The sequence below is a fragment of the Carcharodon carcharias genome, chromosome 10, assembly GCF_017639515.1.
Source record: "Carcharodon carcharias isolate sCarCar2 chromosome 10, sCarCar2.pri, whole genome shotgun sequence".
Taxonomy (NCBI): domain Eukaryota; kingdom Metazoa; phylum Chordata; class Chondrichthyes; order Lamniformes; family Lamnidae; genus Carcharodon; species Carcharodon carcharias.
In genome coordinates this window covers 128,331,358-128,346,366 of record NC_054476.1, presented here as the reverse complement: position 1 = coordinate 128,346,366, position 15,009 = coordinate 128,331,358, and the positions used below count along the sequence as shown (strand labels likewise).

Genomic DNA, 15,009 nt, shown 5'->3' with positions numbered 1-15,009 from the left:
AAAATTCTATTAAGTTACTAAAACACGATCTTTCCCTAACAAAACCATGCTGACTACCCCGATCCATCCGTGCCTTTCTAAGTGACAGTTTATCCTGTCTCTCAGAATTGATTCCAATAACTTTCCCACCGCTGAAGCCAGACTGACTGGTCTATAATTTTCTGGCCCATCCCTTGCACCCTTTTTAAATAATGGTACAACATTTGCAGACTTCCAATCCTCCGGTACCTCGCCTGTATCTAGTGAGGATTTGAAAATGATCCTCAAAGCATCTACTATTTCCTCCCTGGCTTCCTTTAACAGCCTGAGATACAATCCATCCAACCCTGGTGACTTATCCACCTTCAAGGATGTCAGTCGCTCCAGTACTTCCTCTCTCACTATGCTTATTGTATCTAGTGTTTCATACTCCTCTCCATTAGCTAGAATGTCTGCATCATCCTTTTCCTTAGTGAAGACAAAGACAAAGTACTCATTGAGAACCCTACCCACATCTTCTGCATCAACCCACAAGTTACATGTACATCTCTGATAGGCCCTACCTTTTCCTTAGTTATTCTCTTGCTTTTAAATGTACTGGTAAAACATCTTTGGGTTTTCTTTGATTTTACCTGCCAATATTTTTTTGTGTGCTCTTTGCTTTCCTAATCTCCATTTTTACTTCACCCCTGTACTTTCTATATTCCTCTAGGCTTTCTACAGTATAAGTCTTTTGTGACTGTCATAAGCTTTCTTTTTCTGCTTTATCTTGGCCGCTATGCTTCTGGATTACCAGGGGGCTCTAGATTTGGCAGTACCACACTTTTTCTTTGTGGGGACATGTCTACACTGTGCCCATTGAATCTCACTTTTGAATGCCTCCCACTGATTTGACACTGTTATCCCTTCTAATAGCTGTATCCAGTTCACTCTCACCAGCTCACCTCTAAGCTTTGTAAAATTTGTCTCCTCTTAATCTAGAACTTTCACTCCTGTTCTATCTTTGTCCTTTTCCATAATGATGCTAAATCTAGCTGTATTATGGTCATGATCTCCAAAATGGTTCCCCACTGCTACTTCATCCACTTGCCCAGCTTCATTTCCTAAGACTAAATCTAGAATTGCGCCTGCTCTCATTGGTTTTAGCCAGTACGCAACAAGCCCATTCTCTTGAATGCAGTTCAAGAATTTTGCATCCACTGTGCCCTTCACACTGCTCATATCCTAACTGATATTAGGGTAGTTGAAGTCCTCAACAATTACTGCCCCATTGTTTTTGCACTCACATATCTGCCTACATATTTGCTTTTCTAACTCTCTTCCATTTTTTGGCAGTCTATAGTACACTCCTAGCAGTGTGGCTGCCCATTTCTTATTTCTGAGGTCAACCCATATGGCCTCATTTTATGCCTCATTTAGTATATCATCCCTTCTCACAGCTGTAGTGATTCTTTAATCAATAATGCTACATCCCCACCTTTTTTTATCCACCTCCCTATCCTGCCTGAAAACTCTATATCCAGGGATGTTGAACTGCCATTTTTCCCCTCCTTAAGCCAAGTTTCTGTTACAGCAATATCATGTTGCCACATATCTATCCGCCCTCAGCTCATCGGCTTTATTTATTATACTCCTTGGATTTACATATATACCTTTAACACTGCCAAATTCCTGTGCTGTACACTTTTTAACCTGTGTTTCTGTCTTTCAGAGTCACTCACTAATTCTCCATCTCCTTTTCCCTGCTCTGACTTTGCCCTCAGGTTCCCATCTGCCCCTGCCAATCTAGTTTAACTCCCCCCAACAATGCTCGCAAATCTCCCTGCGAGGATATTCATCCCAATCCTGTTCAGGTGTAGACCGTCCAGCCTGTAAACGTCCCACCTTCTCCAGAACTGGTTCCAATGGCCCAGAAATCTGATGCTCTCCCTCCTACACCAGCCTTCCAGCCACGTGTTTAAACGCTCAATTCTCCTATTTCTATACTCATTTCCATGTGGGTCTGGGAGTAATCCTGAGATTACTGTTTTAGCGGTCCTGCTTTACAATCTCCTTCCTAGTTCCTAAAGCCTGCTTTCAGGACCACATCCACTTTCCTACCTAAGTCATTAGTACCAAGTGGACCACGACCGCTGGATGATCACCCTCTGAGAAGAATGTCCTGCAGTTGTTCCGTGACATCATTGACCCTGGTGCCAGGGATGCAACATACCATCCTGGAGTCATTGCTACGGCCACAGAAACACCTGTCTGTTTCTCTAACTAACGAATCCCCTAACACTATAGCTCTTCCTTGCTCCTTCCTCCCCTCCAGTACAGCTGAGCCGCTTGTGGTGCCACAGACTTAGCAAACGCTAGTAAATGGGTCTGGGCGGCAGAAGAAACATAGGCTAGATAAGAAATAAGTGAGTTTGGCAAGGTTAAATGGAATATATTTTAATGCAAGAAGCCTGAGGAATAAGACAGATAAGCTGAGGGCACATTCAGGCATGTGGAAATGATATCATAGCTATGACTGAAACTTGGCTAAAAGGGCAGGATTGGCAGCTCAACATTCCTGGTTACAAGGTAATTCAGACGAGATAGAGAGGGGGATAGAAGAAGCGGGGGGGGGGGTGGCGGGTTGCAATACTGATCAAGGAATCAACTATAGTAGTGAGGAGCAATGATATCTTGGAAGGATCTGAAGGTAGAAGTAAAAAACACTGGTGACTGCCCTCACCAGTTTCCAAAACGGAAAACTGATTTATGAGTGCGGCCCCAGGGGACTCCTGCATTACCTGCCTAGTTTTCACAGACTGCCTGGTAGTCACCCATTCCCTTTCTACCTCCGGACTCCTAAGCCATGGTGTGACCACCTCTCTGAACATGCTATTCACATAGCTCTCAGCCTCGGGGATGTGCCACAGTGACCCCTGCTGCTGCTCAAGCTCTGAAACCTGGATCTCAAGGTTCTACAGCTGGTGACATTTCCTGCACATGTGGTCATCTAGGACATCGGGAGCGTCCATGGCTTCCCACATATTACAGGACATGCATTCCACATGACCAAGCTGTCCTGCCATGGCTTCAATTTATTTTGTTTACTTTTACAGACAGAAGAAGGGGGCCAGGCAAGTAGTGAGGGAATCCCGAGTGCATCTCGCTTGCAAACCTTTTTTCAGCCTTGGAAAACAGTGAGAGTGAAGGTTCCTCTGTGAAGGCCAACCGAAGCAAAGGCCATGGCACTGCGGGTGGTCCAGCTGCTCAGGGTGGGAGGAAGTACTATGGAAGGGCAATAATGGTAGGGGATTTGTTAGTGAGGGAGCAAATAGGCCCTTCTGCAGCCATAGACCTGACTTCAGGATGGTATGTTGCCTCCCGGGTGCCAGGGTCAAGGATGTTACGGAATGGCTGCAGGGCATTCTGAAGGGGAAGTGTGAACAGCCAGAGGTCGTTGGGATCAACGACATAAGAAGAAAGAGAAATGAGGTCCTGCAAGCAGACTTTAGGGAGTTAGGTAGGAAATTGAAAAACAGGACTTCAAAGGTAGTAATATCCGGGTTATTCCTGGTGCTACACAGTAGTGAGTATAGGAACAGAAGGGTAGAGCAGATGAATGTGTGGCTGGGGAGATGGTGCAGCAGGGAGGGCTTTAGATTCCTGGGGCATTGGGACCATTTCTGGGGAAGGTGGGACCTGTACAAGTTGGACAGGTTACATCTGAACAGGACGGGACCAACATCCTCATGGGGAGGTTTGCTAATGCTGTTGGGGCAGATTTAAATGAAATTGGAAGTGGGGTGGGATCCTGACAGGTAGTTCAGAGGGGAGAGAAGCTGAGATGGAATTAGAAGTTAAAACATTAGTAAATGAGTCTGGGAAGCAGAAGAAACATAGGCTAGATAAGAAATAAGTGAGTTTGGCAAGGTTAAATGGAATATATTTTAATGCAAGAAGCCTGAGGAATAAGACAGACGAGCTGAGGGCACATTCAGGTATGTGGGAGTATGATATCATAACAATGACCGAAACTTGGTTAAAAGGGCAGGATTGGCAGCTCAACATTCCTGGTTACAGAGTATTCAGGTGAGATAGAGAGGGGGATAGAAGAGGCAGGGGGTGGGGGTCACAGGGGGTTGCAATACTGATCAAGGAATCAATTATAGCAGTGAGGAGCGATGATATCTTGGAAGGATCTGAAGGTAGAAGTAAAAAACACAAAAGGGGCAAACAGGTTGTTGGGTGTGTACTAAAGGCCCCCAAATAGACAGTGAGATATAGAGGATCAAATACGTAATCAAATTTCAGAGAAGTGTAAGAATAATAGGGGAGTAATGGTAGGGGGTTTTAACTACCCAAATATTAACTGGGATGGTTTGAGTGTGCAAGGTAGGGAGGGAGCAAAATTCTTAAGTTGCATCCAGGGGAACTTTTTTAGCCAGTACATAGAAAGCCCAACAAGGGAGGGGACAGTTGTGGACCTAATATTCAGAAATGAGCCCGGGCAGGTGGAAGGCATATCAGTAGGGAGCACTTTGGAGATAGTGACCATAACTCAGTTAGATTTAGGATAGTTATGGAAAAGGATAAGGTTGGGTCAGGAATAGAAATTCTAAACTGAGGAAAGACTAATTTTACTAAGTTGAGATATGATTTGGCCCAAATGGACAGGGAACAGCTACTTGCAGATAAAACTGTGTCAGAGCAGTGGGAGGCATTTAAGGAGGAAACAGTGAGAGGACAGGGCAAATATGTTCTCATAAAGACAAAGGGGGGTGGGGGCGAGACTAAATCCAAAGACCCTTGGATGTCAAGGGACATAAAAGTTAGGATTAAGGAAAAAAGAGAAGTTTATGGCAGAGTCCCTAGAGGAGAATAAAAAGTGCAGAGGGGAACTGAAAAAGGAAATTAGGAAAGCTAAGTGAGTGCATAAGAGAGCATTGGTGGGTAGAATAAAGGAAAACCTAAAGAGTTTTTAAAAAATAAATAAAGAGCAAGATAATAACTAGGGAAAGAGTGGGGCCAATTAGGGACCATAAAGGTAATCTGTGTGTGCACCTGGAAGACGTGGGTGCAGCCTCAGTGAATACTTTGTGTCGGTCTTCAAAATGGAAAAGGACAAAGCAGGTATAGACATCAGGGTGGAGGACTGTGAAATATTAGAGGAAATTAACAGAGAGAGAGGAGGTACTGGTGGGTTTAGAGACCTTAAACGTGGATAAATCCGCAAGCCCGGATGAGATGTATTCCAGGCTGTTGAAGGAGGCAAGGGAAGAGATATCAGGGCCCTGGCAATAATTTCAAATCCTCTCTGGCCATAGGTGAGGTGCCAGAGGACTGAAGGACTGCTAACGTTGTCCCATTATTAAAAAAGGGAGGAAGGGATAGACCAGGAAATTACAGGTCAGTCAGTCTCACCTCAGTGGTGGGGAAGTTACTGGAAAGAATTCTGAGGGACCAAATATATCTGCACTTGGAGAGACATGGATTAATTAGGGATAGTCAAGATTTGTTAAGGGAAGGTCATGTTTGACAAATTTGATAGAATTTTTTGAGGGGGTAACCAGGAGTATTGATGAGGGTAATATATTGGATGTGGTCTACATGGGCTTTAGCAATGCTTTTGATAAGATCCCTCATGGCAGACTGGTCAAGAAAGTAAGAGCCCATGGGCTCCAAGGCAAAGTGGCACGTTGGATCCAAAATGGACTGAGAGGCTGGAAGCAGAGGGGATGGTAGAGGGGTATTTCTGTGACTGGAAGTCTGTTTCAGATGGGGTTCCGCAGGGCTCGGTGCTGGGGCCTTTGCTGTTTGTTGTGTACGTAAATGATTTGGACTTAAATGTCGGGGGTATGATCAAGAAGTTTGTGGATGACACAAAAATTGCTAGGTTGGTAAATAGTGAGGAGGATAGCCATAAACAGCAGGAGCATATCATGGACTGGTCAGGTGGGCAGAGCAGTGGCAAATAGAATTCAACCAGGATAAGTGTGAGGTAATGCACTTGGGGAGGGCTAACAAGGCAAGGTAGGACCCTGGAAAGTACTGGAGATCAGAGGGACCTTCTGTGTGCATATCCATAGATCCCTGAAGGTAGCAGGGCAGGTGGATAAGGTGGTTAAGAAGGCATATGGGATACTTGCCTTTATTAGCCGAGGCATAGAGTACAAGAGCAGGGAGGTTATGCTGGAACTGTATAAAATGCTGGTCAGGCCACAACAGAAGTACTGCGTGCAGTTCTGGTCACCACATTATAGGAAGGATGTGATTGCACTGGAGAGGGTACAGAGGAGGAGATTTACCAGGATGCTGCCTGGGCTGAGTTATGAGGAAAGATTGGAGAGGCTGGGGTTGTTTTCCTTGGAGCAGCAAAAGTTGAGGGGAAACCTGATAGAGGCGTATAAGATTATGAGGGGCGTAGATAGGGTAGAGAGGAAGGCACTTTTTCCATTAGTAGACGGTCAATAACCAGAGGGCATAGATTTAAGTTAAGAGGTGGAAGACTAAGAAGGGAGTTGAGGAGAAATCTTTTCACCCAGAGGGCGGTGGGAGTTTGGAACTCACTGCCTGAAAGGGTTGTTGAGTCAGAAACCCTCATAACATTTAAGAAGTACTTGGATATTCACTTGCATTGCCAAAGCCTCTAGGGCTATGGGCCCAGCACTGGAAAATGGGATTAGTGTAGTCATTTTTGCTGACTGGCACCAACACGATGGGCTGAATGGCCTCCTTCTGTGCAGTAAACGTCTATGAGTCTACCCCTGAATATTCAATCACACCCTTGGTAATCTTGCAGCCACATTTCTGTAATGGCTATCAGATCATTCCTATTTATTTCTATTTGTACTATCAAGTCATCTAACTTGTTGGACGTCTGCATGAATTCAGACAAACAGCCTTGCATTTTGTCTTTTTACCATTTTTCCCTAGAATTATCCTATTTGTTGGTATGTTCTTATTTTTATACACTCTATCCTTCCCTGTCATGGGCTGGTTATCATTACCCATATCGCTAACCTGCACTATGGTCTTGCCTTTTCTCTTCAACTTTCTAAATTTCCCATCACTTGAACCCTGCCCTGCCCTATTTAAATCTATTTAATTTAAAGGCTCAACTACAGCCCACATTATTCAAATTGCAAGAAGATCCCAGCAGGGTTTAAGTGACGCCCATCCCAACGGTACAGCTCCTTCTTTCCTCAGTACTGGCGGAGTCCCCCATGAATTGAAATATATTAATTAATTTATCCATTAAATCCACACTAATCTTTGAGCCATGCATTCAACTCTCTGATCTTATTGACTCGAAGTCAGTTTGCTCATGGCTCAGGTAGTACTCCAGAGGTTATTACCTTCATAATTTAGCCTCTAGCTGTTCAAACTCCCTCAGCAGAAATTCTTTCTTAGTCCTTCCTATGTCATTGGCACCTACATGGATCATAACAACTGGATCCTTCCCCTCCCACTCCCAAGTTCCTCTGCCGACCTGAGGAGGTGGCTTAACCACGGCACTGGCCAGGCAAAACAGGCTATGAAAAACATACTCTCAGCTACACAGAACAGTATCTAGACTCCTAACTATGCTGTCCCCTACCACTTCTACATTCCCTTTTACTCCTCTAACTTGAATAGCTCCTTGTACCATGGTGTTGTAGTCAGTTTGCTCATGCTCCCTGCAGTCCCTGCCCGCATCCTGTGTGGACGAAAGAATCTTGTAGCTATTGGACATGTGCAAGGGCTAAGCTCCTCCAGTACTGCCTTCTGGATCCCAATATCTGCCTCATTCATAGTCATACCCTCCTGTCCCTAACCATAGACCAAATCTAAAGTATTTAACCTAAGTGGTATGACTGCCTCCTGGAAACTTTCTCCCTCCCTGAAGCTCGGACTCCAGCTCATCAACTCTGAGCTGCAGTTCCTCACACTGCACATACTTATTCAGAAGAGGTTCCTGTGGATCACACTGATGTCCACCAATCCCACATGCTACAGCTGCAACACATCGCCCACCTTGCCATCTCTATTGTATTTTATGTAACTAATTAAGTTCTCCAGTTTTGAAATACCACCTAATTGTCTATTTATAGTTTTTAATCTTGATAATAGCCTCGTTCAATTTTGCTAAATTTAGCTGTATGCTCTAGGTCTTGACTATAACTTAGCCCAGTCCTAAGTTAACTTCTATTGGTTTGTTTTTTCAGTTCTGATATGAAACTCATACCAGAGAGGTAAGATGGGCCAGATGGGTTCTTCTGTGTGGAAACTCTAGATATAGGGTCTGATTTTAACTCACCCAAAATCCATTAATTTTGACAAATGAATGTCCTATGGTTCTAAGGAGGTATTGCAGTTCAGTGCCAGTGGATGCTTTAATGTTGCTATATGAGGGGGATTTATCGTAAACATCACACAGAACTGGGTCCAATTGCTTTTTAATTTGTTTTCATTAACCTCAGGAGCCAATTCTCAAATTGTGAGGGTTGCAGTAATCAACCCCAGCACATTTAAGTGTATCCCACTATCAGCAACATTACGCTAGCTCAGGATGTCAGTGCAGTACCTCTGTCGTCTTCTGGGAAAGCTTATCATAGTCCTGCTGTGTACATGGAGTTATCCACTCAACAGACATGGGTACCTCTGGTGCTGGAGTGGTAGTGGTTGGGACTGATCCAAAGTCTGTAAAGCACAGAGATGGAATAAAAGGTTCTATGTTTCAGCAATTTACAAACAGGTAGTACATGTACACTCAGATTCGTCCAATCATTGTTTCAAATAGAATACATTAATATCAGTGCTGTATATACAATACCAATAAACTTTGTGATAAGAAATCTGCTGATGGATATCATGGCAGGTGTGTAATTTACACAAAAATCAATCCGTACATAATGTGCAGAGGTTTTGTGGCTCATTATGCAATGCCCTTGCTTCTAAGAAAGCAGCTCTAGGTTCAAGACCAGGACTTGCTGACAATGGAAGGAAGTTTCATGATGTGACAATCTACTTCTTAATCCTTCTAACATGCCCATGACAGGCAGTAAGAGCAGGATAAATTCCTGGTCAGCCATGCTTGATGTGGAGTGGCCCCCCTTGAGCAATAACCACTTGTCGCTCTCTAAAGAGAGAGAGAAAGAGAGATACCCAAGGTTGCTCATGGATTAAGGCTAATCACAAAAAAAAATTGCACTGTGCCTCACTCATAGTTGTTTAAGTTACAACTGTGTGAATTTAACAACTGACGGGTAGAGGGCTTTATCTCACTAAATGTCATAAACCAATGCAAATATATGCAATGCTCAGAAAGAGATATTCAGGTCTTATGTAGAGGAGGTTTACAACTGGGTGCAGCAAAGGCTTGGAGTACTTTGGAAAGTACTTTGGATGGAACTTGCTGTAATGAGGACTTTTGAGTGGAGTGAAACAATAATCTTGCCTGGAAGAGACAAACGACCGCAGTGGGCAAGCACCAGGAGATATCGACAGCTGGAAAAGACCAGGAGAGATTGATTGTTGGAGATGACTGACTGCAAGGTGGGTCATGACTTAGGAGTGATCAGTGGCTGCAAGGGTCATGGTCTAGGCGTGACTGGAAACTGGATGAGTCAAGATCTGGTGATGAGAAGGTGGTGGACAGGTCATGGCCTAGGAGTGACAGGCTATTGGATGGGTCAAGACCTGGGAGTGACTGGCTGCTGGATGGTTCAAGACTGGAAGTAACAAGCTACTGGGTGTGTCTGGCTTGGGATTAATTAGTTACTGAATTGGTCATGGCCCAGGAGTGACTGGATACTGGATGGGTCAAGGGCTGGCAGTGACTGCATGCTGGACAAGTCGTGGCCTGCAAATAACCAAGTGCTGGAAAGATTGGTAATAGAATGCTGCCAATTAAGGGTTGCAGAATGCATATTGGTTAAGATTTTCCCTGGTTAAATCAGGCATTAATCCAGACAAAACAAAAACAAAATTACTTGGAACAACTCAGCAGGTCTGGCAGCATCGGTGCAGAAGAAAAAAGTTGACGTTTCGAGTCCTCATGAGCCTTCAACAGAACTGAGAAAAATTTGGAGAGGGGTGAAATATAAATATAAATATATTTCACCCCTCTCCTCAAGAGAAACAGAGTTACTCAGGTTTCAGGTCAGTGACATTTATCAACCTGAAAGGATGGTCAGGATTTTATGGGGCCCCATAGTGTGTGCTGGGAGGCTGGGGGATTGTAAAATCATGTGAGATGGAGGGAGGTACCATGCCTGTCATCTTCATGTCATCGCTAGCCTGGCCGCCATTAAATCAATTAAGGCCCTTAAGTGGCCAATTAATGGCCATATAAGGGCCTTTTCCCATCACTGCTAGCATTTTTCCAGCAGCGGATGAGCAGTTCGCTGTGTGGGGAGGCTGCCAGCTATACCCTTGTGGCCTCCCTGCAGGCTTGAGGGTGGACATGAGGTGCTGGGGGGCCCTCCTGATCAGGTAGACTGTGCACACAGGAGGCCCCTCCCAGTGGCAAGGGTCTCCTCTGCTGAAACTCCCTCATAATTGACATTCCACCACACCCACCCGCCCACCCCAATGCACTGATCCATCTAGCTGCACCACAGGGCCTCCTCCACCTTGGTTGCTCTGGGACTGCTGCAGTCCCAGCAGTGACCACTGCTCCCAGTTGTCACTGCTGGGACTGTAGAGCTTCCAGCCATCCAATTGGCCAGAAGAACGTTATACCTTGGAGGGGAAGAAGTCACAGTTGCCCTGACTTTCCAGCCGGTGGATGGGGACCACTGCTGCCCCATTAAACTCCAGCCATTAGCTGTCTCTCTCTCTCCACAGATGTTGCCTGGCCTACTGAATATTTGCAGCATTTCCTGTTTTTATTTCCATTTTTGAGCAGTACTTGCTTTTGTCAAACAGAACAGAGATAGGCAATGTACAGTTAAGTGGGAACATTATTTTTAAAATCCTCTTCATAGGCTATGGATGTCACTGGCAAGGCAGTATTGTTGCCCGTCCTTAATTGTCCTTAAGACAGTGGTGATGAACCATCTTCTTGAACCACTGTATTTCACCTGGTTTGACTTTTCTTTAGTGGTTTGCTATAACTTAGTGGCTTTGCTAAGCCACTTCAGAGGCCAGTTAAGAGTCAATCACATTGTTGTGGGTCTGGAGTCACATGTAAGCCTAACCAGGTAAGGATTAAGGATGGCAGATTTCCTGAAGGATATTCGCGAACCAGATGGGTTTTACACTAACTGATGATGGTTTCATCGTCACTATTATTGAGGTTAGCTTTCAATTGCAGATTTATGAATTAATTGAATTTAAATTCCACCAGCTGCTATGGTGGGTTTTGAACCTGTCTCTCCAGTCTTAGCTTGGGCCTCTAGATTAATTGCCCAGTAACATTGCCACCAGACCACCATTCCCTGACATAGGTGGTGCATATCACTCAACAAAGGCACATGCAAAATATAGAAGAAGATACAGCACCTGGTGAATTCACGGGAGCTTGCTTTGGAACAGTGGTTGATGCATCCGCTAGAAGGACAGAAATACTATCAGTACAGAATTCACAAACTACCTGCAGTACAGTCAAAGCCACTGAGCAAAGCATCCTAGGTCTGTTTTTAGTTACAATGGACTTCCCGGATAAGGAGCTAACCCATGCATTTCTCCTAACAGGCACATTTTATGTTGCTCCATGTGCATGAGTTCGTATATAATAACCATCCTATAATTATTCTCCCTATGTGAACCAAAGCAGTCATTCAATAGCTATCCAAACAATGGGAATTATAACCAATCCTGATCCAAGCTCACTTGATGTGCGCACATTCCTTTTTTGTAAATGGTAATCAGCATTGTGCACCATGGCTTATGCTTCCCTCTGGGTTCCAGATAGAGTCGTAGAGTCATAGCGCGAGCACACAGCTCCTCTGGTTGGGAGATTGATAGCGCGAGCACACGGCTCTTCTGGTTGGGAGATTGATAGCGCGAGCACACAGCTCCTCTGGTTGGGAGATTGATAGCGCGAGCACACAGCTCTTCTGGTTGGGAGATTGATAGTGCGAGCACACAGCTCTTCTGGTTGGGAGATTGATAGCGCGAGCACATAGCTCCCTGCGGGTCGGGAGATTGATAGCGCGAGTACACAGCTCTTCTGGTTGGGAGATTGATAGCGCGAGCACACAGCTCTTCTGGTTGGGAGATTGATAGCGCGAGCACACAGCTCCCTGCGTGTTGGGAGATTGATAGCGCGAGCACACAGCTCCTCTGGTTGGGAGATTGTTAGCGCGAGCACACAGCTCCTCTGGTTGGGAGATTGATAGCGCGAGCACACAGCTCCTCTGGTTGGGAGATTGATAGCACGAGCACACAGCTCCCTGCGTGTTGGGAGATTGATAGCGCGAGCACACAGCTCCTCTGGTTGGGAGATTGTTAGCGCGAGCACACAGCTCCTCTGGTTGGGAGATTGATAGCGCGAGCACACAGCTCCTCTGGTTGGGAGATTGATAGCACGAGCACACAGCTCCCTGCGTGTTGGGAGATTGATAGCACGAGCACACAGCTCCCTGCGGGTTAGGGGATTGATAGCACGAGCATGCAGCTCCCTGCGGGTTGAAAGCACCTCTGACTTTACATGATATCAACCTACTACTGCTCTGAATGCTTTGTTCATACTTAGTCACCGCTCCCACATTAATTAGTTTTTTCTGCCACCTACTTTTCACCAGATAAAGGTCCAATTCTTTGCATAGTACGTTGTCTGCTGTGTTCAGACACTCAATGAATTTTTCACTGGCTCGTACTCCTTTTCTTGAAACAGTGTCAATAAGACTTCTAGCCTTGTTTTTAGTTGTTTGATTTGCTTGGAGAATGTCTTCTGATTCGGAGGTATTGATCACACCTGACTCTTGCATTTCATCCACCAGATCAGCAATGACACCGCTGCTGAGTCCATTCAGTAATTCTTTTCTCAGGCGCTTCAATTTCTGGTCTGAAATGAAGACAATAAGCTTTGATGTTTTTGTTACTCGTAGATGACTTCAATACAGATGAGTTGGATACAGGTTTACAGGGTCATTATGTGGAATATTAAACAACTTTTGCTTACTATACTAGATCAGTGAGCAGAGTATTAAAATCTGTGATACTGTATAGCATCAGTGAATGGAGGTTTCATACAATGTTACAGCGCAGAGTCAGTGAACAAAGGACTTGTAGAGTGTTGCTGCACAATGGGCAGTGAATGGAATATTACTAAGTGTGTTAGTGTACAGGTTCAGTGAACAGATTATTACAACCAGTATTACTGTACAAATACAATGAGCAGATTATTACTAAGAAAGCAGGTGGCTGTGTGTATGCTGTATGTTTGTAGTAATGGAGTATTTTACAAGGTTACACTCTCAGCAAGGTATCTCCCCAATCAGATCAGAAATTCAGATGCACTTTGTCCATGTTTTCTGACCATTAAAATTGTACATGCTTGAATTTCCAATATGGCACAGAAGCTAATGCCAAAATTAACTGAATGTCATCTTTAGATTAATGGGATAAAAGAATAAACTCTTTGAAAAGGGGACTTCAAGGTAGTAGTTATGTTACTGGACTAATGATCCAGCTACATGAATTTAAACCCCAGCATGGCAGTGGGAACGTAAATTCAATTAACTAAATACAATACGGAATAAAAAGTTGAATTAGTAGTGGTGACCATTAAGCTACCAGATTTTCATGAAAATTCAGCTGATACGCTAATGTCCTTCAGAGAAGGAAAACTGTCATCCTTACCCATTCCCTGTATGTGACTTCAGACTCAGTGGATGACTCTTAAAGTCACCTGAAATGTCCTATTAAATCATTCAGTTGTATTCAAGAAGGTGGCTCATCATACCCTCTCAACGGTAATATGGATGGGCAATAAATGCTGACAACATCAGCAACACCTCATCCCTTGAATGAATGAAAAAAATGCAAAGAATGAGAGGGAGAAAGGCAATTGCAGGAATTTTAAAAAAGCTTCTGTTCATGGGCAAAAGACTCAATGGAGTTCAGCTAATTGTGCTGAAGCCTTAAATCGTGAGAGTAAAAGTACTTAATAACTATAATTTTTTGAAAGTCAGCATGTCAGAAAATTCCTAAAATTTAGACAACCAAATTAATAAAATAAAGCCTGTACACAGTTTTTGTTTTGTGATTAACATTAACCAGAACAAGTCACCACAGAACAGAGGAGAGCATATCCTGTCAGCTTCTTTACACAGATGCCAACATAGCACCTTATAAAGGAGCTCCCAGCCTAATGCATGTTGGGACATATAATGTTTCACCAAATGTATACTAATGAGATCTAAATTGCAGACTACATAATTCATATAGTAAAAAGGATAGTCCCAATATCATCAATAGTTTATCTAAAAAGCCTATTAGACAGAGGCATGTTGTAGAGGAGGACGTAGCAGTATTGTTGCTGGACTAGTAATCCAAGGACCTATTAAAATCTCTGGGAAAGTTATGCTTGCTAATAAGATGTAACTGGGGTTTTAAGTCAGAACTTTTTTGTCCCAGAGAATTAATTTTATATTTGTGCAATGCCAAATTTTTCAATTGATAAAAATTCCATAGATTTGTTAATGTAATTTTTCAAAGTTTGATTCTAATATTTCAGCTTCTAAAGTGCATGTCCCATTCCTTATTTTGCTCACTGTAAGATTTCTGAAAGCGAAGGATAATCAGTACTTTTATTTTCTGTTTGCAGTCTGTGGGAATTCCTATTTGATGCCAATATTGTGGCTGAATGCCTGGAAATCCCCTTGCCTTGACTCCAAATTCAACTTAACATTGGACAAGGGGGATTGTTAGATCATCGCGGGCAGCTTATTTTGAGGTCTGCAGCGAATGCCATCACTTTGCTGCAGACCTCAAAATTTGAGCCTTTAATGCATGCAATTACTCATAGACGTTTACAGGACATAAGGAAGCCTTTCAGCCCATCATCGTGGCCACACCGGTCAACAAAGATCTGACTACACTAATCCCATTTTCCAGCGCTTG

General features: G+C 43.9%; 1 protein-coding gene across 2 annotated transcripts in view; it reads right to left on the bottom strand.

The window, feature by feature from the left end:
* LOC121283151 (caspase-1-like) overlaps positions 1-15,009 on the bottom strand; it is a 40,625-nt gene that overhangs the window by 20,080 nt on the left and 5,536 nt on the right. For both annotated transcript variants that reach the window (XM_041197312.1, XM_041197311.1), the window contains exons 2-4: positions 12,677-12,949; positions 11,443-11,490; positions 8,522-8,637 (exon numbers count right to left, since the gene is read on the bottom strand). In XM_041197312.1, coding sequence (XP_041053246.1) covers positions 8,522-8,637; positions 11,443-11,490; positions 12,677-12,949 — 437 coding nt within the window. The remainder of the gene's footprint in view (positions 1-8,521; positions 8,638-11,442; positions 11,491-12,676; positions 12,950-15,009) is intronic.